The sequence below is a fragment of the Geotrypetes seraphini genome, chromosome 2 (assembly GCF_902459505.1).
Source record: "Geotrypetes seraphini chromosome 2, aGeoSer1.1, whole genome shotgun sequence".
Taxonomy (NCBI): domain Eukaryota; kingdom Metazoa; phylum Chordata; class Amphibia; order Gymnophiona; family Dermophiidae; genus Geotrypetes; species Geotrypetes seraphini.
Genome location: NC_047085.1, coordinates 471550558 through 471576512, shown reverse-complemented (window position 1 = coordinate 471576512; position 25955 = coordinate 471550558). Strand labels below are relative to the sequence as shown.

Genomic DNA, 25955 nt, shown 5'->3' with positions numbered 1-25955 from the left:
TGTAAGAGAAAACACAGGCTAACAGTGGAAGACATGATTAAATGAAACCCAGTTGATTCTGCATGATAGCAAAATCTGTCACAGGGTTACAAACAACCATAAGAATTAGTGGAGAAGCAACTGACAGGCTTTACCCCCTTGGTATTCAATCTGATGAAATTGGAAGGAAATGACGAGAATAATCTTCCTTGATGATTGAGAGCACCCTGAGGTCAGAAATGATAAGTTCACATCAGTGCCGTCATAATATATTGAAAGTAGGTTCAAATGAAGAATAAAATGTGAGACGTTGGACTGGTTTCAGATACTGAAAGCACCCCTAAGTGTAGATGAGGCAGTGAAAAAATGGCATTTAGTACACATTTTTGAAGTGGTAAACAGGTGGAACATGGACAGAAACACCGCCTCAGAGTAGAAAATACGCTTAATGAAAAGAAGCCCAGTCCAACCTTGATGCAGAGGCTACATTAGTGGTAGCTTAATTGTGAAGTGGCAGAAGCCCATCTGACAGACTGGTATCTAGAAATATTGATGGCGTAGTGGCAGCTGATAATGCCGGAAAGATTTAAAATAGGATAGCATGATCTTTATCCAGTATTCCAATCAATGGTTGAAGTAAAAGTATAAACAAAAACTCCAAAGGTCAACAGTGTCGGTAGGAACAACCCAGACCAGCCTGTTGCTTGAGAAGAGTGGCAATAGAATGATGCTGAAGAAGTTTGAGTACCTATGACAGGCTGCAACATTGATACTATACTTTGTTATAGTTAAAAAGTAACAAAGAGTGAAACCTACAACTTCCACTTTGGTACGGGAAGTGACGAAGCAGAGAGTTCCTCCAATAGGTTGTATACTGATAGGAGGCTCTGCTATATCATGCCTGAAACCAGTGGTTGAAGAAACAGTATTCCCCCGACAGGTTGTAAACTGATGGGAGGCTCTGTGATCTCATACCTGAAACCAGATATTGAAGAAGCAGAGAGTTCCTCCAACAGGTTGTAAACAGATGAGAGGCTCCACTACACTATGCCTAAATTTAGTGATGAAGAAACAGAGAGTTCCTCCGACAGACTATACACTGACGGGAGGCTCTGCTATATGTCCATGGTTCTATCCTCATGCCCTGGAGGTACTGCAGGGTATATGATGATGTCTTGTCTGAAGACAATGGATAGGCCAACGATGCAGGTTTAGGCGATGTGGAAGCCGAAGCCGATGTAAATGACTTGACTGGAGAAGGATCCATAATGCCAAAGATTTTACTTGGTTGGATTCATAGATCTCTTCTGAACAGCAGATACAGTCCAACATCTGTCAGGTAAAGATCAGAACGAGGGATCAATATGACAGGGTGTGCATCCATGATAAATCCCTTGTGGCTGTAGGAATGGCAAAGCATCATGAAGACAGAGCTCATACAGTTCAATGATTTTATTTATATATTGATATTGTGACCAGTCAGATCAGGGCTCGGCCAAGGTCCCAGTCCAACCAAGCAAAAAAGTAAAAGTAAAACCCAGGAAAGAAAATTTCAGGATTTTCAAGGAGGTTAGTTTGAGAAATAATGCCACTGACCACCAGGAGGAGCCAGATATATCTGAAGAAGTAGATAGTGAGTTTTGTCCAAACCACCACCAGGGGAGCTCTAGAGGCCCCTGGACTTCTGCTGACACTCCCAGAATAAGGCACGCCCCTAGGGTAGATAAGCCAGCAGTGGCATTCAAACCAACAAGCCGGTTAGGGAGGAAGTTTAAGACTTGCCTCCCTAAGGATCCACCTGAGCCAAGCAGGGACAACAGACCTGTGCCAATGGAATGGACTGAGGCTGAACAGGCAGAAGACTTATCACTTCTGAGCGAGGAGCCTATGGATTTTCAAGAAGCCTGTTCTGGCAGTGAACTCAATTATCCTGAGCTTATGCAGGTGGACTTGGCTTCTAGCCACAAACAGTGAGTGTGTTTTCTTTTGGACTGTTTGTGTGCTGTTTTTCTTTTCCTTTTCTCTTGAATGTTGGTTTTTTGAGAGAAGGCTTGGAGAGAGTGGGGAGAGGTTTTGCTTCCACCTTGGGAGGGAATTTGAAAGCCTATCTGAAGGCCTTTGTTTTGGCAAAACCTATTGCTCTCTCCTATTCCTGGCAGTCCTATATTGTTGCCAGAGGCTTTCCTTTATTTTTCTTTTTGCCTGAGAATGAAGGAAACTTGAATGCTGAACTTTAATTTTGATTTGATAAAACACCTGCTTTGGAGCAGGCAATGCTAGCTCTAGTGAGCTGGGGTCTCAGGAGCTAATTGGGACTTAATAAGTAGAAGAAGAAAGTTTGAAGCAGATTGTAGATTGCTTTATTTTCTTGCCCCTTTTGGCAGTTTTTTTTTTTTTTCTTTCTTCTTCTTGAATGCTGTAAGGAACCCTGACATATGTTATAAAGTTGAAGCATTACTTACCTGTCCTAAGGAGTGAGTAAAATTGAACTATTTCTCTTAACTACACCTTTTGTTGGGACTTTATTTTTGGTTGTATTTGATTGTGAGTGCTATTGAAGAGTCCGGTCCTGCAGGGTGACTCCATGCCGGGTCACACGCTAATGCACTGTATGTTGTAGCCACCAGGATCTCTACAGAGCCCTGCACTGGGCTATAGGGGTGGCCACAATATGAAAGAAAATAGGAGGAATTAGAATTCAAACTGTAAAACTAAAATACTATATAAGCGATGATCTGCGCCGTTGTTATGGACAGAAGCACTGATACCAGTGATGTTAGGATGAATATACTTTGGTATCCCCGATACCCTCAGCAAGCATTGGTACCATCAGCAGCATCAGTACCATCAGAGCATGGACTTCGGTGCATGGACATCGGCACCATGGACATCGGTGCATGGACATCGACACCATGGACTTCGGTGCATGGACATAGACACCATGGACTTCGGTGCATGGACATTGACACCATGGACTTCGGTGCATGGACATCGACACCATGGACTTCGGTGCATGGACATCGACACCATGGACTTCGGTGCATGGACACCAGTCGACACTATTGACATCGGCACCCTCAACATCGGTCGATACTGGTGGCATATGCAAGAAACTGACACCCTTGGGCTTTGCCGGTATCTAAAGTGTCACATCTCACCTAAAGAGGGGCTAAGCAAAAGATGCAACCCTCATAAAATTAGTTGAAATGCCAGGTGGTCGCAGTAAAGTCGGCACGAATAGACTCAATGCCATAATAACTTGCGACATAGTCCTCCACTGTTCTGAAAACAGATGAAGATTCCCCCCCCAAAATCCAGGACATCGACGAGGAAACCGCTGCAACCAAAATTTAATCCGAGGCTGAGGCAGTGGAAGAGGCCTCGCCGATGAGAAGTCCGTGAGGGAAATAAAAAAACTCGTAGTTTTGGGATTTTTTTTTAAAAACTGAAGAACAATCTTAAAAGAAATGAACAGAATTAACAAGAAAATAAACGCGTGAGCAGGAAGGCAAGGCAATAAAACAAAAAGCATTAGAAAAGCCAACTTCTTAGCTCTGCGAAGAAACAGAAACTGAGGAGACACGCGCCCTGCGTCAGGCGGAAAGGCACTCACTTTCTAAAGTTCTTAAAGCAAATGCTTTTGCAGTTGTCCGCATCGGGGCTCGGAGGATGACATCACCCACATGTGAGAATATGCTGCCTGTTTGTTCTGGGATAAACTTTGATACAGTGAAACACAGCAGTTGCAGAACTGCTTCTTTCAAAATTCTTTTCCCCTAGGGGCTTCTTTACTTTCCAGGTTACAGACACACAAGCACATAGCACAGCACAGAGACTGGAAATAATTCCATGAAGATGCTCCACATGCTGTCCCCATGATATACCCTGTTCAGCACTATCGAATCCCTATCTCTGATGGAACTACATTTTAGTGATTCGGAAGAGTATTTCATTTTCTTTATTGTATATCCTACTTTGAAATACACTGGCTGAATGGTACAGCTTTCTCAACAGTTGCCGTGCATACTAGTATCATCTATGGGCATATGTAAGGCAAGATTAAAACACAGATAAACCACATGCCTCATGTAGTCAGGATTCAGGAGCCTAGATTATCATATCTCTGGCTTTTTCAGGGTTTTACACAGTAAGTATTAATGTTTGAAAGCTAGAAGGATGCCTAACACTTATGTACCTTTTCAGAGTTTTAAACATTTACTTGCAGCTCTCCAATCCTTCCACTTACATCCAGTGTCACTAACGGCAGAGACTGCGGATATAATTCAGTCAATGGAAAGGCACTGGGAACAGGAGCACTAGAAGGCAGCTCTGGTCACAAGAAGGGTAGGGGAAGTTACTGCTTCATGAAATTGGGGCAGGGGGCTGACCTTGGGAAGAGACAGTAAAGCCCAAATTCTCTAAATGGCGCCATAAGTTAGGCTGTGGTGGCACCTTACTGCCACCTAACTTAATCATTCTAATTGGCGTTAATCAATGCGGTAATTGACCATGTTGTTTAAAACCAATTAAAATGTCATTTAAAAAATTGTAGGCATCTCAAAAAAGATGTCATAATCATATTTACAGAAGTACTTAAGATCAAAGTAGACATAGTTTATGTTGGAAAAGACCTTAGGCGCCACTAGGTACCTCTGTAGATGCGATTCTCATCAAACATAGGCGCCAGGAATGCAGGCCTTCAAAATCCTGGCCTATACTAACAGTGCCTATGTTTAACATAGGCACAATTCTGCAAATGGCGCCATAGCGTTATTGATTCATGATCAGCTGTGTTTTTAAGGCAGTCGCTGATGTAGGAGCTGTTTACAGAATCCAGTCCTAAGTATCTTGGTGTGTGACAGAAGGAGGTTACTGGGAAAAGGTACGAATAGGAGAAAAATGAGAAGATGGGCTACTATGAACTGATGAAAATCACTGTCAGTAACTGCAAAAACTTTGCATTATGGGCATAACTGATGATGGAGGAGAGGCACTCATTAAGAGAATGTGAGGAGCAGGCAGAAGTACACCACCAGAAGTAAGGAAGGGTGAGTGTATTTAAATTTTAGGGGCAAGAGGGTACATGCATGTTTCTGTGCTTTGCTCAGAGCTGGTGTTAAGGGGAGGGAGCAAACAAGGCAGCAGCCTTGGTTCCCACACCTCTGAAGGGCCCCCTTTGGGCCAGCATAAGAACATAATAGCCTTACTGGGTCAGATCAATGGTCCATCTAGCCCAGTATCCCATCTTCACGGTGGCCAATCCAGGTCTCAAGTACCTGGCAAAAACCAAAATAGTAGCAAATATTCCATGCTACTGATACAGGGCAAGCAGTGACTTCTGCCATGTCTGCCTCAATAACAGATGATGGACTTTTCCTCCTGGAGTGATACAGAGGCATTATAACATTCTTAGTCTTCTTTATCATCCCTTTTCTAATAATTCCTAGTATCTTGTTTGCTTTCTTGGCTGCTGCTGCACATTGGGTAGAAAAGTTCCAGCATACTCTTTACAATGACACCCAAATCTTTTTCTTGGGCACTGACCCCCAAGGTGGACCCTAGTATCCAGTAACTGTGATTTAGGTTATTCTTCCATGTGCATCACTTTGCATTTGTCCACATTAAATTTCATCTGCCACTTGGACAATCCAATTTCCTAAGGTCTGCCTGCAATTTTTCACAATCCGCATGCGTTTTAACAACTTTGAACTGTTTAGTGTCATCTGCAAATTTAATCACCTCCCTCATCATTCCAATTTCCAGATCATTTATAAATAAGTTAAACAGCATTGGTCCCAGTACAGGCCCCTGTGGCACTCCTCTGTTTACTCTCCTTCATTGAGAAAAATGACCATTTAACCCTACCCTCTGTTTTCTATCCGATAACCAATTCCTAATCCACAACTGAACTTTGCCACCTATTCCCATGACTCTTTAATGTTTTCAGGAGCCTTTCATGAGGAACTTTATCAAAAGCTTTCTGAAAATTCAGATACACTACATCAACCAGCTCACCTTTATCCACATGTTTATTCACACCTTCAAAGAAGTCAAACAAATCGGTGAGGCAAGATCTCCCTCGGCTGAACCCATGCTGACTCCATCTCATTAAATCATGTTTGTCTACATGTTCCACAATTTTATTTTTTATAATTCTTTCCACCATTTTGCCCAGCACTGAAGAGAGGCTTACCGGCTTGTAATTTCCCAGATCTCCCCTGGAGGCCTTTTTAAAAATTGGTATAGATTGGCCACCCTCCAATCTTCAGGTACTACAAATGATTTTAACGTCAGGTTACAGATCACTAACCGCAGCTCAGCAATTTCATGTTTGAGTTCTTTTAATACCCTGGGATGTATACCATCCGGTCCAGTTGATGTATCACTTTCTAACTTGTCGATTTGGCTTAGTACATCTTCCAAATTTACTAAGATTTCTTTCAATTCCTCTGCATCATCATCCTTGAAAACCATTTCCGGTTCTTATATCTTCTTCCATAAAGACCGAAGCAAAGAATTCATTCAGTCTCTCCACCATGGCCTTATCTTCCCTGAGCACCCCTTTTGCTCCTTGATCATCCAACAGTCCCACAGATTCCCAATGATATGCTAAACCTCTCTCCAACAGACTTTCAAATTTGATTAGCAAAATAATTCACCCAAGCCAAGTCTACTTTATGTCTGGTCAATTAATAACTGATAAGTTGAGACTTTTCCTTTATTTATCTACCCTAGTAAAGAATAGTCTACAAGGCCTGCACTGGCCTTGTCACTTGATGCAGAGAAGGCCTATGACAGAGTTGAATGGGCTTTTCTTTTCCATGATTTATAGACAAAATAAAAGTATTATATTTAAATCCATCTGCTCAAATTCTAATATATAATTTCATTTCTTCACCTATAGCCCTAAAAAAGGAACCCAAGTGTGCCCATTGCCACTTTTTTTTTTTTTTAAATTAACCTAGCCCTTGAGCCTCTCCTTATAGCAAGTCATTCAAATCCACATATCTCAGGCATCCAATATAAGCATATAGAATTTAAAGCTACTGCATAATATGTAGATGATGTCTTGATTTAAATGACAAATCCAGCAATCTCACTTCCTAATTTATTTGAGTTGATATCTCAATTTTGTACATTAAATGGCTATATACTCAACCAATGAAAAACTGAAGTTCTCCTCTTAAACTGATTAGCTAATCCAGAAATGAAAAAACCCTTTAATTTAATATGGTCCTCAATCAAAATCAAATATTTAGGAATTCATAAATATACAAGTATACTGTAGAGGAGGACATCATAGATAAAAACTGTAATAGAATTATTAAAAGTCTCAAAGAATTATTACATTCATGACATCCTCTAAATCTTACTTGGTGGGTGTGAATGGTTGATCCAAAGCTAAATTTTATTTTAAGTATGATACCTCTAATTTTCTCTCCATCATTTTACAAATTGATAGTCTAACATACTTTCCACTCCCACCTGTCACCAAGCAACCCCCTCGACACCCTCCCCCAGTGGCAAGAGGGATGCCCACTCCCTCCCTCCGCACCCATGATGACCCCTCCCCTGTACCTCCAATGACACCTTGTCCCCCATACCTCTTACCTTATTTACAAAGGCCAAAGGGATGCTTCTTACCTCCGGCCAGCAGGCCCGCCTTTTCAAAATGGCAGGACTCCCCCTCCGTGGTGCATCCTGGGATATACTGGGGAGAGGCCTAAGGCTCTGATTGGTCCAAGTTGCTTAAGGCTCCTCTCATTTGTGGCACAGTGTTTACAGCTACAGCCTCAGCACCCTGAGGCTGAGGGTTCAAATCTCATGCTGGCCCTTGTGACCCTGGGCAAGTCACTTAATCCTCCATTACCTCAGGTACATTAGACAGTGTGTGTGCCCACCAAGACAGATAGTGAAAAATGCTTGAGTATCTGAATGTAAACCACTTAGGCACTCTTTGATCAGTTCAAATTCTAAATCAGATCTATCTCTATCTCCCTCAGCTGATGTTCTAGCTTGCTTCTTCCAAGTTAAAATTTCTCTTATCAGGCAATTCAATCCTGCAGTAGTTATCGGATATTTTTCAATATGTTCCAAGGATCTCGCAACGGAGATCCCAGCTGATCGCTTCTGATGCTCTTTCAATCCAGTATCCGAACTTGTGTGAAATGTTGAGAAAGTGTAAATGCTCACTGGACCCTTTTCCATCTTATCTATTTGTTAGCATTCCTTCACAAGCAATAATTTGGTTGACCACTCTTTTGAACTACATCCTGGAAAACAAATACTTTTCGCATTCCATGGGGCAAATAGCTTTCACCCCTCTTCTAAAAAAAGCAGATCTAGATGCTGCCATTTCCTCTCATTATCGATCAATTGCCAACATACCTTTGTTGACAAAAATGATAGAAATCAATTGTCGCTAGTCAACTTACTAACTACCTTGAGAAAATACTCCAACCATTTCAATATGGATTTCGTTTGAATTTCAGCACCGAATCCCTGATCTCCTTACTTTCAAAAATTCAACAATTACGATTACAAAATAAATATGCTATTTTGCTTCAGTTTGATCTATCTGCGGCATTTGGTATAGCGCATCATAACATTCTGCTTTACTTACTCTCAGACATCGGTCTCAATCAGGCTGTTCTCGACTGGTTTTCCAAATTCTTATCATCTTGTTCCTATTCAGTCAACATTAAAGGTGACATCTCAAATTCTTGGCGGTCACCTTGCGGGGTCTCTCAGGGTTCTCCGCTTTCCACAATCCTGTTCAATTTCTATATGACTACATTGAACCTTTACAAGCTGTCAGTTTGGGAAACACTGTTCACCTATGCAGACAATATCTTTATATTGATTGAGATTGATTCAGATCTCACCAGTCCAGCCTTTAAAATAAATCACTGTATCTCCAAACTCCAAGCCTGGGCTATGTCTGTCCAGATGAAGCTAAATGCTGCAAAAACAAAACTTTTATGGCTAGGCCCAAAATTGTACTGTCTTTCTTCAACTGTAACTTTGGATTCCGGGGTCTCCCTGCAGATTGAGTTCTCTTCCAAGATATTGGGAGTTCTCATAGACTCTTCTCTTACTTTTAAGGATCAAATAAACTCTCTTGTCAAGAAGTGCTTTTTTAGCCTTCGAATGCTGAGGAAGGTCAGAGCTCTTTCTCATCAACAACACTTTTCTGTCCTGGTCCAATCTATCATATTATCCCGATTAGATTATTGTAATGCTATCTATCTTGGCATATTGTAATGCTATCTATCTGGTATTCCTGGAATCCATCTTACCCCTAATAAACAAGTCCCTTACAACAGGCGTAGTTCCACGTAGCTGGAAATCTGCCATAGTAAAACCACTCCTGAAAAAAAACAACCGTGGACCCAGACAACCCAAGCAGCTTCATACCTGTCTCAAACCTCCAATCAAAATATTGGAAAAGACAGTACTCAAAAATATTGAGTACTCAAAAATATTGGAAAAGACAGTACTCACACAATTACAAGACTTCATGGAGACATAAGTCACCTCTCATCCAGAGTAAGGAGAACCCAGATCCCATTCACCTACCCCCCACTCAAAGGCACAAGATGCAAAAAACTATATGAAAACCTACTTGCTACACAGGCCGTGAAAATTGACCCCACCATATCCAAGTTGCTGATCACAACTACTGACTATAAAGCGTTTCGAAAAGATATCAAAACCATTCTATTCAAAAAACACATCCCAACAATATAATCTACCATCATCCTCTCACCCTTCGCAACCTCCTGCAATTCCTCTCCACAGGCAACATCTAATCTAGTTGCAATGGACGATAAGTCAATTCTTATCTGGAAACATTGTTTCCTCCAAATATCTCAAAACGTCAGATATAACAACTTAAAAACAGATTCTTGCTTTTCTATAATATAAAGTTATGCTATGTAAAATAATGTAATGTAAGTTATGCAAGTACTGAAAAGATAATGTAAAGTAATGCAAAGTAATTCCACGTAAAGTTTTGTAAAGTTATGTATGATAAGTTATGTAAAGTTAATGCAAGTTATGCAAGTACTGTAAAGATAATGTAAAGTAATGCAAAGTAATTCCACGTAAAGTTTTGTAAAGTTATGTACGAAAAGTTATGTAAAGTTATGTATGCAAAGTTTGTAAAGTAATGTAAAGAATTGTATTGTCATCGCCTGGAAATGACCAGCCATCTTCTAATGTAATCCGCTTAGAACCGCAAGGCACAAGCGGAATAGAAATCACTAATGTAATGTAATGTAACCCTTTCCAACTTCCAACCGGGCTTCAGGAAACACCACAGCACAGAAACAGTGCTTTTGGACATCCTAGATGACTGCTGGAAAATCCTAGATGACGGAAATGACGCATTGCTGGTACTACTAGACCTCAGTGCCGTCTTCAACACCATCGACCACTCTCTCCTCTTGTCCAGGCTAAAGTCCATCGGAATCCGTGACAACACACTTCATTGGCTCTCTTCATTCCTGAACGACAGATCGCAGAGAGTTCTACTAGGAAAATCCTTATCTGAACCCAAACCACTCCACTATGGAGTGCCTCAGGGAGCCTTACTATCACCTCTCCTCTTCACCCTCTATGTCAAACCAGAACTGGACATAGCGGGAAAACACCGAATCAGAATCCACTCTTTCACTGATGACCTACAACTCTATCTTCCCTTAGGCCATCACCGAGACACACAATAACCTCCAATCTTGTTTAACTGAAATGAAGACCTGGATGACCAGGAACAAGTTACAGTTAAATGAATCCAAGTCAGAACTTCTTTGGATCTACAAAAATCTATAAATATCCTTTTCCTGGGGCACAAACACCCTTAGACACACAAATCTTGTTTAACTAAAATGAATTCAAGACAGAACTTCTCTGGATCCACAAATATCTATGCATATACCCCTGTCCATCCTTTTCCTGGGGCACAAACACCCTTACACCCAAAGACAATGGAATAACTCTTGACTCTAACTTATCAATGACAGATCACGTATCCAAACTAGTATCATCCTCCTTCTACTACCTCTGCCAGCTAAAAACCATACGTGCATACTTCTCAGAACCCGAATTTTCCCAACTACTCTATGCTTTTGTACTATCCCGCATAGACTATTGTAACACTTTCAGTGGGTTTGCCTACCAAACTCTCTCCCACCTCCAAAGGGTGCAAAATGCTGCAATCTGCCTTTTGAAAAACCTAGGCATCCACGACCATGTTACCCCTGCATTAGTTTCCATGCACTGGCTGCCCATTCAAAAACGCTGCACTTTCAAGGCCCTGGTCCTCGCTTTAAAATCTTCCATGAAACGATTCCGTACTACATGAAAACTAAACTACAAATCTACTTCCCAAAGCGACCATTGAGGCCCTCAAAACTGAAACAGCCCAGACTTTGGCACACCATCCCCCCATCTGTTAGATCACTAGATGGACTCTGGAACTTCAGGAAGGCCGTTAAAACTGTCCTGTTTACAAACCCAGAAATGCCACTCAGTCAACACACCTACGTCACCTAATTTCACCAGATGGGCTCCTTTTACAAAGGTGCGTTAGGGCTTTAACACGCGGAATAGCATGCGCTAAAATGCCCTGCCTCTTGAGCAGGCAGTAATTTTTTGGGTAGTGCACGCTAAAATCGCTAGCACACCTTTGTAAAAGGAGCCCTTAGTGCATATGTTTTATTGTCGTGTCTATATTATAAATTGTCATGTCTATATTGTAATTTATGTAAATTATGTCATCTCTGTCCTGTCTTGATTATTATGGATGTATTTTGTAACCCATTCTGGGCTCCTTTGGGAGGACAGGCTAAAAAAATTTGAATAAATAAATAAAACAAAGACCTGCCTTCAAAGACTCCAACTGATACAAAATACCGCTGCAAAATTAATCTTTGGAATAAGTAAATTTGATCATGTGTCTCCTTTGCTTTTAAACCTTCACTGGCTTCTGGTCCAACTCAGGATTCACTTTAAATGTGCATGTATTACCTTTAAAATTCTATATGGTATCTTCATCCCTCTTATCCCTTTATTATGGAATGCTTATAGATTCTTCTATGCAAGAGGCACCCAACAATTCAAACTCTCCCTTCCTTCAGTGAAAGGAATCAAAAGAATCAAGAATTTTAGTCAATACTTGGTCTTCAAATTATCTCAACTATGGAATGAACTTCCTCTTATCTTCAGGGGTCCTGGTCCTTTTCAACTTTTTTGCAAATCTTTAAAAACTATTATATTTGCTAAACACTTCGGAAAATCTGTCATATTAATATTTTTTGACTGTTATTTTCTTTTTTTTTTTTTAATTCTCTTATTTGTATTTCCTTAAGTTTCTGTTAATCGAGTCGAGCTCCATTTTGGTTGAAGACCCGGTATACAAAGCAAAGTTTTAGTTTAATTTAAATAGTATAAATAAATTATTATGAGCCTTGTTAAGGCTGTTCTTGGAAACAGAGCTAATTTGGGTGTGCTATGACAAATGGTATGAAGACATGTAATCAAGACATTTTTTTTTTAAATTAATTCTTAGAATATTTCTATAGTTGTTCATTCGCATTGAAAGTATAGAATATGTTCAGAGAAATAGAACTTCTACTATACAGTAAAACCTTGGTTTGCAAGCATAATTCGTTCCAGAAGCATGCTTGTAATCCAAAGTGAATATATCAAAGCAAATTTCCCCATAAGAAATCATGGAAACTCATTCGTTCCACAACCCAAAAACTAATACAAAATATTGTATGCTGTGAGCGCTTAAGCTATGGGTAAATTGGGCGTGACGCTTCTATTACGTTCAGCCGTGCTCAGCGTAAGATGTGCATGCTTCAACTGTGGGTTCTGATGACATGACGCACGCATACGTGGTTGTACTGCAAGACAAAGCTCGTTTATCGAGTTAAAATTTAATAAAATATTTTGATCGTCTTGCAAAACACTCGCAAACCACGTTATTCGCTATCCAAGGTTTACTGTAATGTACTTTGAATTGTATCTTTTTTTCATCTAAATAGGAAAACATACAAGGGTCTGAAGAGTTTATAAATGGGACAGTTTACTTGCTATCAAAAAAAACCCAATTAGGATATTACCTTCTAAATTTTCACTATTAAAAATTTAAAATATCATCACCTATGGTTAGATTTAACAAGCTTGTTTACCAGATAGATCAAACCCTTAGTATTGTGTTATAAAAACGTGAACAAACCAACGTTTTTTTGAAGGGGAAGGGTTAAGATAAATTGTTAGTTTATATTTTAAGAGTCATTTAACAATACAAAGCAAGACTTATACTTCATATTAAAAGTCAAATTATGAAATACAAGAATGTCAGAACAAAAATGTGAAAGGGAGTTGAACATGCATGCATATACATATTTTCCCAGCTGAAATAAGGATAGATGACTGCTTCTAAGCCATGTTTCATTCATGGTTTAGTTTCTTACCAAATGGGGAGGGTGAGCTCTCGGCTTGGAAAGTGCATAAATCAAGACCTACAGGACCCAAACCAGATAAAATGGATGATTATAACAAGAAAAGAAAGAAAGAAAAGAACTAAGATGCATGCTGAAAATACTATGCATACTGATCAACAAAATCAGATATCAGTATTTGTTTGACTTGAAAATTAATCGAAGTTTCAACTTAAAACAGTGAAACAAAGACAGCTATCATTCTAAGAGAGAAACCTGATATTACATGATGCTAGAATGCTACACAGAAAATTTTATAAAAAGGCAACTTTCAATAGCTGCACTTTGTTCTGAGTATTGCATATAGCATGCATGATTTTAATTATTGTAAAATATAAACAATTATTGAAAACCTCCTCATATTTGATAGGTTTAAACATTTTGAACCAATTGGAATCTCTTAAGGGTCATAATATATTTGTTAAAGCAATGATTTTGTTGATCACTCAATAAGCAACATGCTAGACAACAGAAATTAAGTAGATTTATTGCTATTGCTCCTACATAAAACAAATTAATACAAAAAAAATATTGAGCTGTTCATAGAAGCAATTGATATAACTCTGCTGCAACAAAGACACATGCAACAAAAATCAAACAACTTTACTTATAATACAGCACGTTGACCTTGTTGTTATATTTGAATGTTTTTATAATAAAAATTCTCAGTGGCTAAAAAAGCATACCTGAATGGTTTGCAGATTTTTCAAGATCATCAGAAAATATTCCAAGGATATCATCCTCTGAAAGGTCAGCTAATGAGTCCTGAGTACCGCCTAAAAATAAATAGCACGTTTCTTGAAAAGCTCATCAGGAACTTGTATCTGTTAAATATTATAGGACATGGAAGGCATCTGAGGTGCTATAGGAAGTCCATAGTACCCCCTCTTTAAGCCACCTTTTTGAAATATTTTCTAACTCTTGTAAGGTATCTTTTGAAAATGTGATATCCTACTTATGCAATTGAAACGATGGGGCTGACATGTTTTACCATCACTGGAAAACTATTTGTTAAATAAGCCTGAAAAAAGACCCACTTACAAGTTTACAGGAAGGTGATAAGAACCATGGTGCATTTGAAGTAGCAGATTCAATTTAAAAACTTCCTCCCCATCTCCCCTGCCCTCTAATAAAGCACTTTTATGGTGGTATTCTTGCTCGACAGAGTGCTTATAAATTATACTATACAATTAAAACTAAAGATTTAAAAGCTCATTTGCCATTACTTTAATTGAAATTAATGCATTGCTAAAATAAGAGTACAAAGTAGCAATTCTCAATATTACAAAATTTTAGTTAAGTGTTTTTCTGTTTGTATTATTCTTAATAATTCAAACAATATATCTATCTATCTATACATCCAAGCAAATTTAATAGTTTCACCAAAGATAGTAAGCTGTTTGAAATATACTTCATAACTTACAACAAATATATGTAGAATCATGTAAAAAAAACCATAAAACTTATTTAGAGATGGGCAAGCTAGAATATTTGACAGATAAGTAGAGTCAGAGCTGAGCCTATGAGTTTGATTTGTCTCTGACAGCTAAGCACAAAGGGAACCAAATATCAAATATAGAAAGAGGGGCAACCTTAATCAAAATTAAAATAAGCATCACAGTGCCATATTTGTTGTTCAGTTAACTAAAGGCTCCTTTTATTAAGCTGTGGTAGAGGTTTCTACCACGGTCCGGAGCACGAAATGCTCCAATTCTGCTAATAGGAATTCTATGAGCATCAAGCATTTAGTGCTCTGGACAGGAGCAGAAACCTTTACCGTGGCTTAGTAAAATCCAGAATAAATCTTTTGTGAGATGGTTTTTCTTGACTACTCATTAGCACTAACACATGTAACAATGAAAAGGCAAGGTAAGATTTAATAAATTATTGTTTAAAAAGCAGGAGAAGGTAAAACTGTGGAGTTGGCAGGTAACAAGAATTGCCTGCTTCAGGGGTAGTTATCTCTACAAACAAATAAAAACCAGAATAGTCACTACACAAATACACAGTTAACATCAAATGAACATTTGATAACACAAAAATATCTTGTGGTTGAAAATAAATTATCACAAAGCATACAGTCTTCTACTGTTCCAACTAAACCTTCAGCAACGGCTCTGGCTATTTTGCATCCAAAGTCTGCGATATTTAGCAATTTTATTATTTTTTTTTAACCAGACAGTGGTGTTAGAGATCATCACATTATGGTATTATCTGACTGTTCAGCTGATATCCTTGTGGCTAGAGAATGGTCAGCTTTTACTCCAGTCATTCCATCTGATTTGTTATCTTTGATTAACAATTATCAAGATCTGGTTGCCTTTTCAACAGCCTGTCTTCCTTTTTGTTGAAAGACCCTTTTCCTGATTTATTGAAATGGCTTGCATTTTTTGTAAATACTGTGCTAGAGTTGAGCTGTTTTCCCCAGGAAATTAGCAAAATTGTTTTAGACTGAAAACAACTTTTATTGATGACCATCAACCACCAAGGACATGTCTCAAAATATAGACACAGTAGACTGAATAGAATATTCGGTGAAATAAACTTCCCTAGCAAAAGACATGGAGTCATCAAACATTTTAACAACAAAACTCCCTGCTGTTGCTCCCCTCCCTTATTAATACTCTCAGGAGAAGGGGGAAAATATCCCAAAACAAGACTCAAAGACAGAACTCAGCTGAAGGTCTGGGCTCTTATGGTCCCCGAGGAGATGTCAACTATTCCTACTCTGCTATCTAAAGTTCTTAAGAATTCGGAATCTCCCCCAGGTTGCCCTATCATCTCAGCATGAGACTCTCTCCTCGAATGAGTATGTAAGTACATTGACACATTTATTCTTCCTCTAATCAAAGATACTACTCATTTTTTCAAGGTTTAAAAAGGACATCAAAAGATTTCTAAGCAAAGTATACTCGCCATATTAGATGTCCATTCTCTTTACACCTCTAGCCCTCAGAGTGAGGCGTTAGATGTCGTCAAAGAAGCTCTGGAAAATTGCCCAAGACCATGGCAAGTTCCCTTTGAGTTTCTAACGGCGCTCACGGAGCTTGCCTTTTTTATATTTCAAGATCAAATTCATATACAGACTTCAGGAGTGGCCATGGGGACATCGTTTGCCCCCTCCATTGCTGACTTATTTATGGCCAACTACGAAAAGAAATGAGTGTATTCCTCTAGATGGTACCAACATGTAGATTGCTGGTACCGCTATATAGATGACATCTTTCTGATTTGGACAGGGACGATGCAAGAACTGGACTCGTGTGTTTCTGAGTTGAACACCTACCACAGGGGTACCCAATAAGTCGATTGTGATCGACCGGTAGATCGGGAAGGCAACACGAGTCGATCGCGGAGCCCATCCTGGTCTCCGTGATGGACTCGGGTTGCAATCCCGATCTACCAGGCCAATCAGCCTTCCTCTCCCCAACGTCCCCCACCGCCGCCCCAAGCTCTCCCTGCAGAAGCGTTGGACTGACCAGCATTCCTCTCCCCAATGTCAATTCTGACATCGGAGAGGAAGTTCTGGACCAGACAATTGCTGCCTAGCTGGCCCGGAACTTTCTCTCCGACGTCAGAATTGATGTCGGGGAGCGGAATGCTGGTCAGCGCGACACTTCTGCAGGGAGAGCTTGGGGCGGTGGTGACTTGGGGGCCTGTTCCCCAATGGTGGCGGCGGCAAACCTAGTGGCTTGGAGAGGGCAGGGAGAAAGAAAGAAAGGGGGCAGGCAGGGAGACAGAAAGAAGGGGGGCAGGGAGACAAAGAAAGAAGGGAAACAGAAAGAAAGGGGGGAACAGGGAGACAGAAAGAAAGGGGGCATGGAGAGAGAGAGAGAAAGAAAGGGAGGCAGGGAGAAAAAGAAAAAGTTGGGGGAATGAGGTCTGGAGGAGAGGAAGCATACAGGAGACTGAAAGAAGGGAAGAAATATTGGATGCACAGTCAGAAAAAGAAAGTGCGACCAGAGACTCATGAAAACATCAGACAATAAAGGTAGGAAAATGATTTTATTTTCAATTTAGTGATCAAAATGTATCCGTTTTGAGAATTTATATCTGCTGTTTATATTTTGCACTATGACTCCCTTTTGCTAAACCGCAATAGCGGATTTTACGCAGGGAGCCTATGAGCGTTGAGAGCAGCGCCCTGCGCTAAAAACTGCTATCACAGCTTAGTAAAAAGGGAGGAGGTATATTTATCTATTTTTATTTGGTTGTTACTGAGGTGACATTGCATAGAGCAGTGTTTTTCAACCGCTGTTCCGCGGCACACTAGTGTGCCGCGAGATGTTGCCTGGTGTGCCGCAGGGCCGCCGGGCCCGGAGCTGACAGGGGGCCCGAGGCAGGGGCGCCAGTAGCTCGCCAAGGCAAAGTGAGTCGATCACCCAGGACTCACTTTGTCTTGGCGATCTAATCTATCGAGCCGATAAGTCTTCTTCTCCCCGACGTCAATTCTGTAGTTGGAGAGGAAGTTCGGGCCAGCCAATCGCTGCCTGGCTGGGCGGAACTTCCTCTCCAATTGCACAATTGACGTCAGGGAGAGCATGCGTCCGCGTCGGCTTTGGGGCCTGTTATCCATTGGTGGGTCCTGTTCCCCGATGGCAGCGGCAGTGGCAGTGGCAGTGGCTTGGGGAACGGCAGGGAGAAAGAAAGAAAGGGGGCAGGCAGGGAAACGGAAGGAAAGAAGAGAAACAGAAAAAAAGAAAGAAAGGTCAGGGAGAGAGGAAGAAAAAGTTGGGGGAGGGAATGAGGTGTGGAGGAGAGAAAGCATACAGGCTGATAGAAGGGAAGAAAGATTGGATGCACAGTCAGAAGAAGAAAGTGCAACCAGAAATCACCAGACAAGGTAGGAAAAATGATTTGATTTTAAATTTAGCAAAGTGGAGGCAGTATTACCACAGTTTTCAAAGGAATTTGCCCAAATAACTTAATAGTTAACTGGGTAAATTCCCAGAGATGAAAACTTCCCTTCACTTACTATGCACAGTTCTGAATTTATATCTGCTGTCTATATTTTACTATATGGTCCCCTTTTACTAAACCGCAATAGTGGTTTTTAGCGCAGGGAGCCTATGAGCGTCAAGAGCAGCGCTGGACATTCAGCGAGCTCCCTGCGCTAAAAACTGCTATTGTGGTTTAATAAAAAGGATGGAGGGTATATTTGTCTATTTTTGTATGCTATAAAAACCAAATACAGAGAGAGACTGAGAGCTGTTGACGAAGAGCTACGTGTGTGTCTTTCTTCGATTCCAGCCAGAATATCAGCTTTGTGTTCAGCCAAACAGGCCCAGGTTTCGCACTGAATAAAGTATTTTATAATTTTTATAATTTTTATTTCGTAATAAAGTAATTATAAAATACTTTCTTTGTGTTTATTTGATTCCTATTCAAGAGAATTACTTTATATATAGTCAATATAAGCAGAGAGTTAAATTTTTTAACATTTTCTAATGGTGGTGTGCCTCGTGATTTTTTTCATGAAACAAGTGTGCCTTTGCCCAAAAAAGGTTGAAAAACACTGGCATAGAGTCATCTGCCTTGACCTCTTTGAAAAAACCCCTGGAATATGAATGATAATTAACATTTTCGTTGCCTTTCAGTGTGCTTTGTTTTTTAAAATTTTATTGTTGGTAGTTCATTTTGACTTGATCATTTTAAAAGTAGCTCACAAGCCCAAAAAGTGTGGGCACCCCTGGACTACCACATGAACATAAAATTTGATAAAGTTAGTAACTCAGAAGAAATTGCCTTTTGGGCCGTAAAAATTTCAGACAAGGAGAATATCTAAGTACGACAGTATATTCTAAAACTACCAACAGGAACACCTTTTTAAGTTACTCTATTATGCATCCCAAAGGTCTTAAAGATAGTCTTCTGGTATCACAGTTCTTCAAATATTGCAGAATTTGTGAAACTAAACAGTCATATATTGATAGATTTGAAGGACTGAAACAAAAATTTCTACATCGTGGATACCCTAAAAAAGTGGTTTCTCATGCTTATAAATGAGTATTGAATAACCACCAGGATACTCTGTTAACCCCTCGGTATAAATTGGAAGATCATTTGAATCTCACTTGTAATTTGAAATTCTCCTCCTCTTCCTATGACATTGCTTCCATCATTTGGAAACATTGGAAGATGTTTTCAAGTCATCCTCTCCTTTCTCGTCATTGCATGATTACTTATACAACTTAACAGATCGTCTCTGTAATGCTGATGTTTGGACCCCAAAAGCAAACTAGAATTATCAAGGATTCCAGAATTGTGACCATTGCTCAATTTGTCATGTCACCATTGAGGGTATCAGCATCATCTGGGCTCAAGGCAATAAATATAGTCAGATCCAAGGATCTTTCACATATAACTCTAGAAATGCCATCTATTTAATTAAATGCCCATGTGATAACATTTACATTGGCCAGACCTCTCGACCTTTCAATACCAGAATGATAGAGCATCATTCATGCATAAGAAGAGAGAGGTTAGAAGCTCCGCTTGTGAAACACTGCCAGAATTTAGGACATAAGTTTGATGACCTCTGATGCACAATTCTTCAACAACTATGGATATCTGGGGAGATATATTAAAAAATGGCTACACATGGAGGAAGTGATGTCACCAAAGAAGATGGAAGCCTAACATAGAGGCTCTGTCTTCGCCCGCTAGCCACCCCGATCTCCCTCCAGCCTGTGGTGACTGCCCCTCTGTAACCGGCGCCAGAACAGGGTGAACTCGCCGGGTTCCAGGATTCTCCCCATTGGAGCACGTCAGGGCAGTCCCTGATCGACGGCTGTGTGGCGGCTTGCCGACCTGCTCCCCAAGTGCGGCACAAGTGGCGCCCAGCCTCGTGTTTTTTGTTTTTTTTCCTGGCTGGCAGTGGAGCGGAAGACGGCGCCGAGGTGTTAGCGTGGCCCGAACGCACCTGCTGCTGAGAATTCCAGTATGGATCACCTGGACTGCGAGGTACGGTGGTGAGGGTGCAGGGCATTCGTGTGCTTGCAGAGCCAGAGGGGAGTGTGTTCGGCGCTGGTTGGAGGCCTCGTTGGAATGCTGTGTCGGTGGCCTGCTATAACACTCTGGAGGTGACAGGCTCAGCCTTTGGAGGGGGCAAGAGTCTGGCCCAGTTGGGGTAGACTGGTTTCGTGCTCAGGGCTCCAGGTATCCTGCCTTCCTGCCCTCGTCTGGTCGCGGCCGCCCTTGCCTGTCAGTGGAGAGCCCCCCATCCCTCGAGTGACGAGTGCCCAGGAGATTGCAATAGCGGAGGGGATCCGAACAGGAGAGCTGGTGGAGCTGTAGAGATTACTGCCTCGCCCACCTTGTGAGCCAACACCTGCGACCTGTATTCCCACAGTCGGCTGTCGGAAGTGTAGGATGTCCATGTGGAGATGCTTGGACCGCTGTGATCAGGAGGAGGGAGGGGGCTGCTGGACTGTATTATCACGAGGAAGGCTGGGAAGTGAGGCAATGCATGGCAGATACTTTATTGCAGGGACAAGGCCATTCACTGTTCCATAGGGTGGTAAATGGCCTTGTCTCTGTAACCGCAGCTACCATTCTTTTTTTAACCCCGTTCCTGCGGCTACCCACGGGTAACAGTCACCTTGTCATTCTCTAGGGAAAATGACAAAATTAGAGGACATAAATTGAGGTCATGGAGTAGTAGACTTAGGAGTAATACTAGGAAATTCTTTTTAACATAGGAAGGTGATGGAGAGGAAAACGATGAGAGAATTCAAAAAATCATGGGATGAGCACAGATCTATAATTAGAAAATAAATGGTATAAATTGATGAACTAAGGCTGGCACTGGACAGACTTGCACAATCTGTGCCTGTATATGGCAACTCAGTTTAGGATGGGCTGGGGAAGGCTTCAACGAGAACTACAGTAATTTGGAACATGATGACAGTGCTGGGCAGACTTTACGACCTGTGTCCCACAAACAAAGAGATAGTTTGGAAGGCTGGAGTGAGCTCCAATGGCAACTCCATTAGCAGGAACCTAAGGACAGTATTGGGCAGACTTTATGGTCTATGGCCCAGAAATAACTAACAAAAAAGACAATTTAATTTAATCATGAATTTATAATGCTTGTAAATATTGGGCAGACTGGATGGACCATTCAGGTCTTTATCTGCTGTCATTTACTACGTTACTGTGTAAATTATGATGCAATACTGCTTTTCAATTGTCAGGCTAGTAGCTTTCTGGCCCTATTCCTGTGTTCAAAAAAATGGCTACGCTCAGAAAATATACTTCCTCCACCTCTAAAACAGCAAAGACTGATCACTGCCATTGTGTTTCCAATCGCAACATATGGCTGCAAGACATGGACACTCATGAAAGCAGATAGAAGAAAATTGACGCCTTCGAGCTGTGGTGCTGGAGAAGACTTCTACAAATGCCATGGACAGCTAGGATCATCAACAAAGATGTTCTTGATCATATAAACCTAGAGCTGTTTTTGGAAGGCAAGATTACAAGACAGAAAATGGCCTATTTTGGACATGTGATGAGGGCAAATTCACTAGAAAGAATGGTCAGTGGTAAAAGGAAGCATGGGAGACCAAAGGCTCGTTGTCTGGATACAATAAAGAACAGCACAGGAATGAACATCAATCAATTGACTGAAGCTGTGGAAAACAGGGTAGCATGGTAAGAACTGGCTTACAGAATATCCAAGGGTCGGACACGACTAAATAGATAATAGTAGTAGTAATGGAGAGAAAACTTGGCAAAATCTGTCTCGTCCCCCATAGAATAAAAATAATAGAAAAATATCACTGAAATGCAAACAATTTTAACTTTTAGATTTACAAACCTTGATTTCGCTGCTTTGCTGGAACTAAAGCTGAAGTAAGCAGAGGATCTGAGGAAGTATCCAAAACACTTGTATTCATAGTAGTTTTACATAAAAAGGTAGACTGCTCCTCTGATAAATTTTGTAGGCTCATCTTGCTTTGTCTACTTGTTTCCAATAGATCTTTTCCAAAAAATGCTTCCTATATGAAAGTAAGCACAATTTGTGTTAACAATTTGTTGTACTGACACTAATATGTTTATTAATTTGCTTAACCACTCTAAAAAAATATAGCAAGGCAGTGTACAATCAATAAAACATAAAATACATGAAACAAGCCATAGCAACAATATAAAATATAAAATGATACAATACTATAACAATAAAATACATTAGGTGGAATATTTCATAAGTCTGATTTATGATTTCCATGTGGAAATACTAATATTCTTATAACCAAGCAGAAAAATTAATTTCAGAAAGACTACTATTTACCATACATGTGGAGATTGTCACAAACCCGAGCCCAATGCCGGCCTTGTGCCAGTTAAACCCCGGAGAAAACATCCCCTGAAACTAGTCCGGGCTAATCACTGTGTCCCTGATAGGCAGGAACAGGACCAGGAAGCACAGGCTGTGTTCAGTTCTGCTGTAGAACACAGCCTGGTGAAAACTGGGAGGGCCCCTTTAAATCCTCCATTTTGTAAGAGGCTGGCTAAACAGGGTAGAAGGCAGCCTCAGTTGAAAGAAATCCAGCCCCTGAGTAGGACTGGGGGTGGTACAGCAGCTTTGCAGCATTTGGAGAGCTGGCTGTCCAGGAGAAGGGGAGACACAGGAGAAGCTCTCATGTGGAAGGAGCCTCCAAGTTCCCCAGAGCCAAAGGATATTGAAATGTTGGACAAAGAGCCAGAAGGAACAACTCTGGTAAACCCAGAATATAAAGCAATGGATTGCAGTGCTTTACCAGAGGTGGGACTATCTGAGGAAATGGATATTAGTTAGTTTTGAATTGCTTTCTGAGTTTATTTTTGAATGTTTCCATTTCTGCTGGGCAAAAGGATTTTCCTTGAGCATGCTAGCTAAAGGGATGTATGCTAACAAAGTGTTTGCTTTGATGGAAAGTTTTTTGGGTTTTTTTTTCTTTTTGCCAAGATGGCTGATGTGAAAAAACTTCAGCAATTGCTTTCATAAGGTGTGAATATCCTGAAAGCTGGGGCAGGATTTGCCCAGCACCTTTGTGAAGGGTTTGCGGGTTATTTTGCTCTGTGTAACAAGGAGCCGATTTGGCAAAATCCGCCAGCCTTCTGCCACTGTTTTAGAAAGGGCAGCGTTGCACTTTGCAGTGTGACATAGTTTGTTTGTCAATTTACAAGGAAGACTTTTTGAGAGTCAAGGACTGCCAGAGACTCTGTGATACCTGGGACATTGATAAAAGAACTTTTGGGAAAGTTATCCAGACCAGGCTGGTAATTACAGTATTATTTTGTTTTCATTATTATGGCCAAGACCTTTTGAGTCCATTTTCTTTTCATGCATTTTTTGCTTGGACCTGTTCAGATGAACAATAAATTTGATTTCTTTATTTCATCACTTACCTGTGTGAGGCCATTCTGTTTTATTCACATAGGATAAGTTTATTCACAACAGGGTCTTCCTCCCTCTTGGGGAAGCACGCTGGGAGAATATTTTAAGCATGGGCCGGTTACCGCAAGCCTCGAGGGCCGGCCACGCTACAAGATCCAAATTAGAGAATGACATGAGGGACAAACTTTGTCCCCCACCGGCTCTGTCCCCTTTGACTGTGTCTTCATTTGCACAAGACTTGATTTTATATTTAAATCTTTTTATTTAAGTATAAAAAAGGACAATATTCTGTACAACTGGTTAGAAATCATAAATAGAGCCTTCCATTTCAATATGATTTTGGTACAACCTTCCCGAAGATTCAGTTGCCTATGTTTTTATATCATCTGGGAAATTAATTGGATTGTTTTTCAGATATGGGTGTAGAAAAGAACCTAAATACGGCTGTCCGCCTTATTTGTGGTTTAAAGAAATGGGAGCATGTTGCCCCCTTTTATCATAAGCTCTACTGGCTGCCATTGGAATCCAGAGTTCTATTTAAGTTCTCATGCATCTACTATAAAACAGTATTTGGCATGCTACCAGGTTATCTTATCCCTCATTTTACTCTGAATTACACTAACAAGAGCTCTCGAAGAATACACTTGTAGGCATATCCTTCAATAAAATCCTGTCACTATAAAAGGTTCCTTGAGAGAACCTTTTCTTTTCAGGCGGCCAAACTGAATTCATGGCTTGCCAAAACTGTTTTAGAAGCTTCCTCTTATCTTGATTTTAGAAAATAGATAAAAACTCAACTATTCAATAGGCAGGGTTCTTAATGTATCTTAATATTTAACATCTTCTACTCATTTTAAAATTGTTTGTATTTCTTCCTACATCGTATGCATTTAATCTTGCCAAATTTTAAATGACTTGTATTGTATGTACCATGCTTAATTGTTGTGAACCGCCTAGAACTTTTGGATATGGTGGTATATAAAAATAAATTATTATTATTATTATTAAACTGTGTAATGGTTGAACAGGAAAATAAGTGTCTATTAAATGCTGGGAATGTTCCTTGATGCCTGCAATGATGGATGAATTTGTTGTAGTAACAGTAAGATGATTCAGCAGCTGAGCACATGACAGAAGGACGCTGCAGCTGGTATGAGTATGATCAGCAAACAAAACTATTGTTGCCACATCAAAGGCAGGCAAGACACAAATGATGTCATTTAACAGTAGTTCATTTAAATCCAAAGCAGCTTCTGCAGTTTTTTTTCAGTCATTGAATTCAGCTGCCAATTGTTTAAGATGTGTTAAGATTTTACAAGTCTCAGGTTTTTAGAGAAGGACACAGGGACAAAGTCTGTCCCTGTTTCGACTCTATGTGCTCTGCCCTCCTCTGTCCCCATGGGCTCTGACCCCATCCTGTGGGTACCTGTTCCCATGTCATTCTCTAACCCAAATAATGTGGATATGATTTGGACAGTGCCTGGATGGGACTAAAATCTACACATATATTCCCCCCCCTTTGTTTAAAATATGTACTTCTTATTCATCTATAATTTACTTTTATAGTATGCTGTATTATAAAATTTCAATAATATATTACAATGAGGGACAGTGATTATGCTACCCACTACCAGGTAGTGGTGTTGGGTTCCATTCATGTGCTCAATTTGAATTCCTGAACTAGTATACTATACTTTGGAGGAAAGGCGGAAGAGGGGAGATATGATAGAGACGTTTAAATACTTACATGATGTAAATGTCTCTTTAATTTGAAAGGAAGCTCTGTAATGAGAGCATAGGATGAAGTTAAGAGGTGATAGGCTGCAATGTAATCTAAGGAAATACTTTTTTGCAGAAAGGGTGGTAGATGCGTGGAACAGTTTCCTGGAAGAGGTGGTGGAGACAGAGACTGTGTCTGAATTCAAAAGGGCCTGGGATAGGAATGTGGAATCTCTTGGAGAGAGAAAGAGATAGTGGTTGGGCAGACTAGATGGGCCATTTGGCCTTTAACTGCCATCATGTTTCTATGACACATTCTTCTGCTCTCCCAGCACGCAAAGTGTTGCCCCTCTTAGGACACA

General features: G+C 40.5%; 1 protein-coding gene across 11 annotated transcripts in view; it reads right to left on the bottom strand.

Moving 5' to 3' along the window:
- The window catches only part of KMT2C (lysine methyltransferase 2C), an 803286-nt gene that overhangs the window by 230744 nt on the left and 546587 nt on the right, over positions 1–25955 (bottom strand). For 10 of the 11 annotated variants that reach the window (XM_033931655.1, XM_033931654.1, XM_033931660.1 and 7 more), the window contains 3 exons: positions 22312–22492; positions 14177–14266; positions 13464–13511 (listed from right to left, as the gene is read on the bottom strand). In XM_033931655.1, coding sequence (XP_033787546.1) covers positions 13464–13511; positions 14177–14266; positions 22312–22492 — 319 coding nt within the window. The remainder of the gene's footprint in view (positions 1–13463; positions 13512–14176; positions 14267–22311; positions 22493–25955) is intronic. The other variant, XM_033931661.1, reaches the window with a different exon arrangement.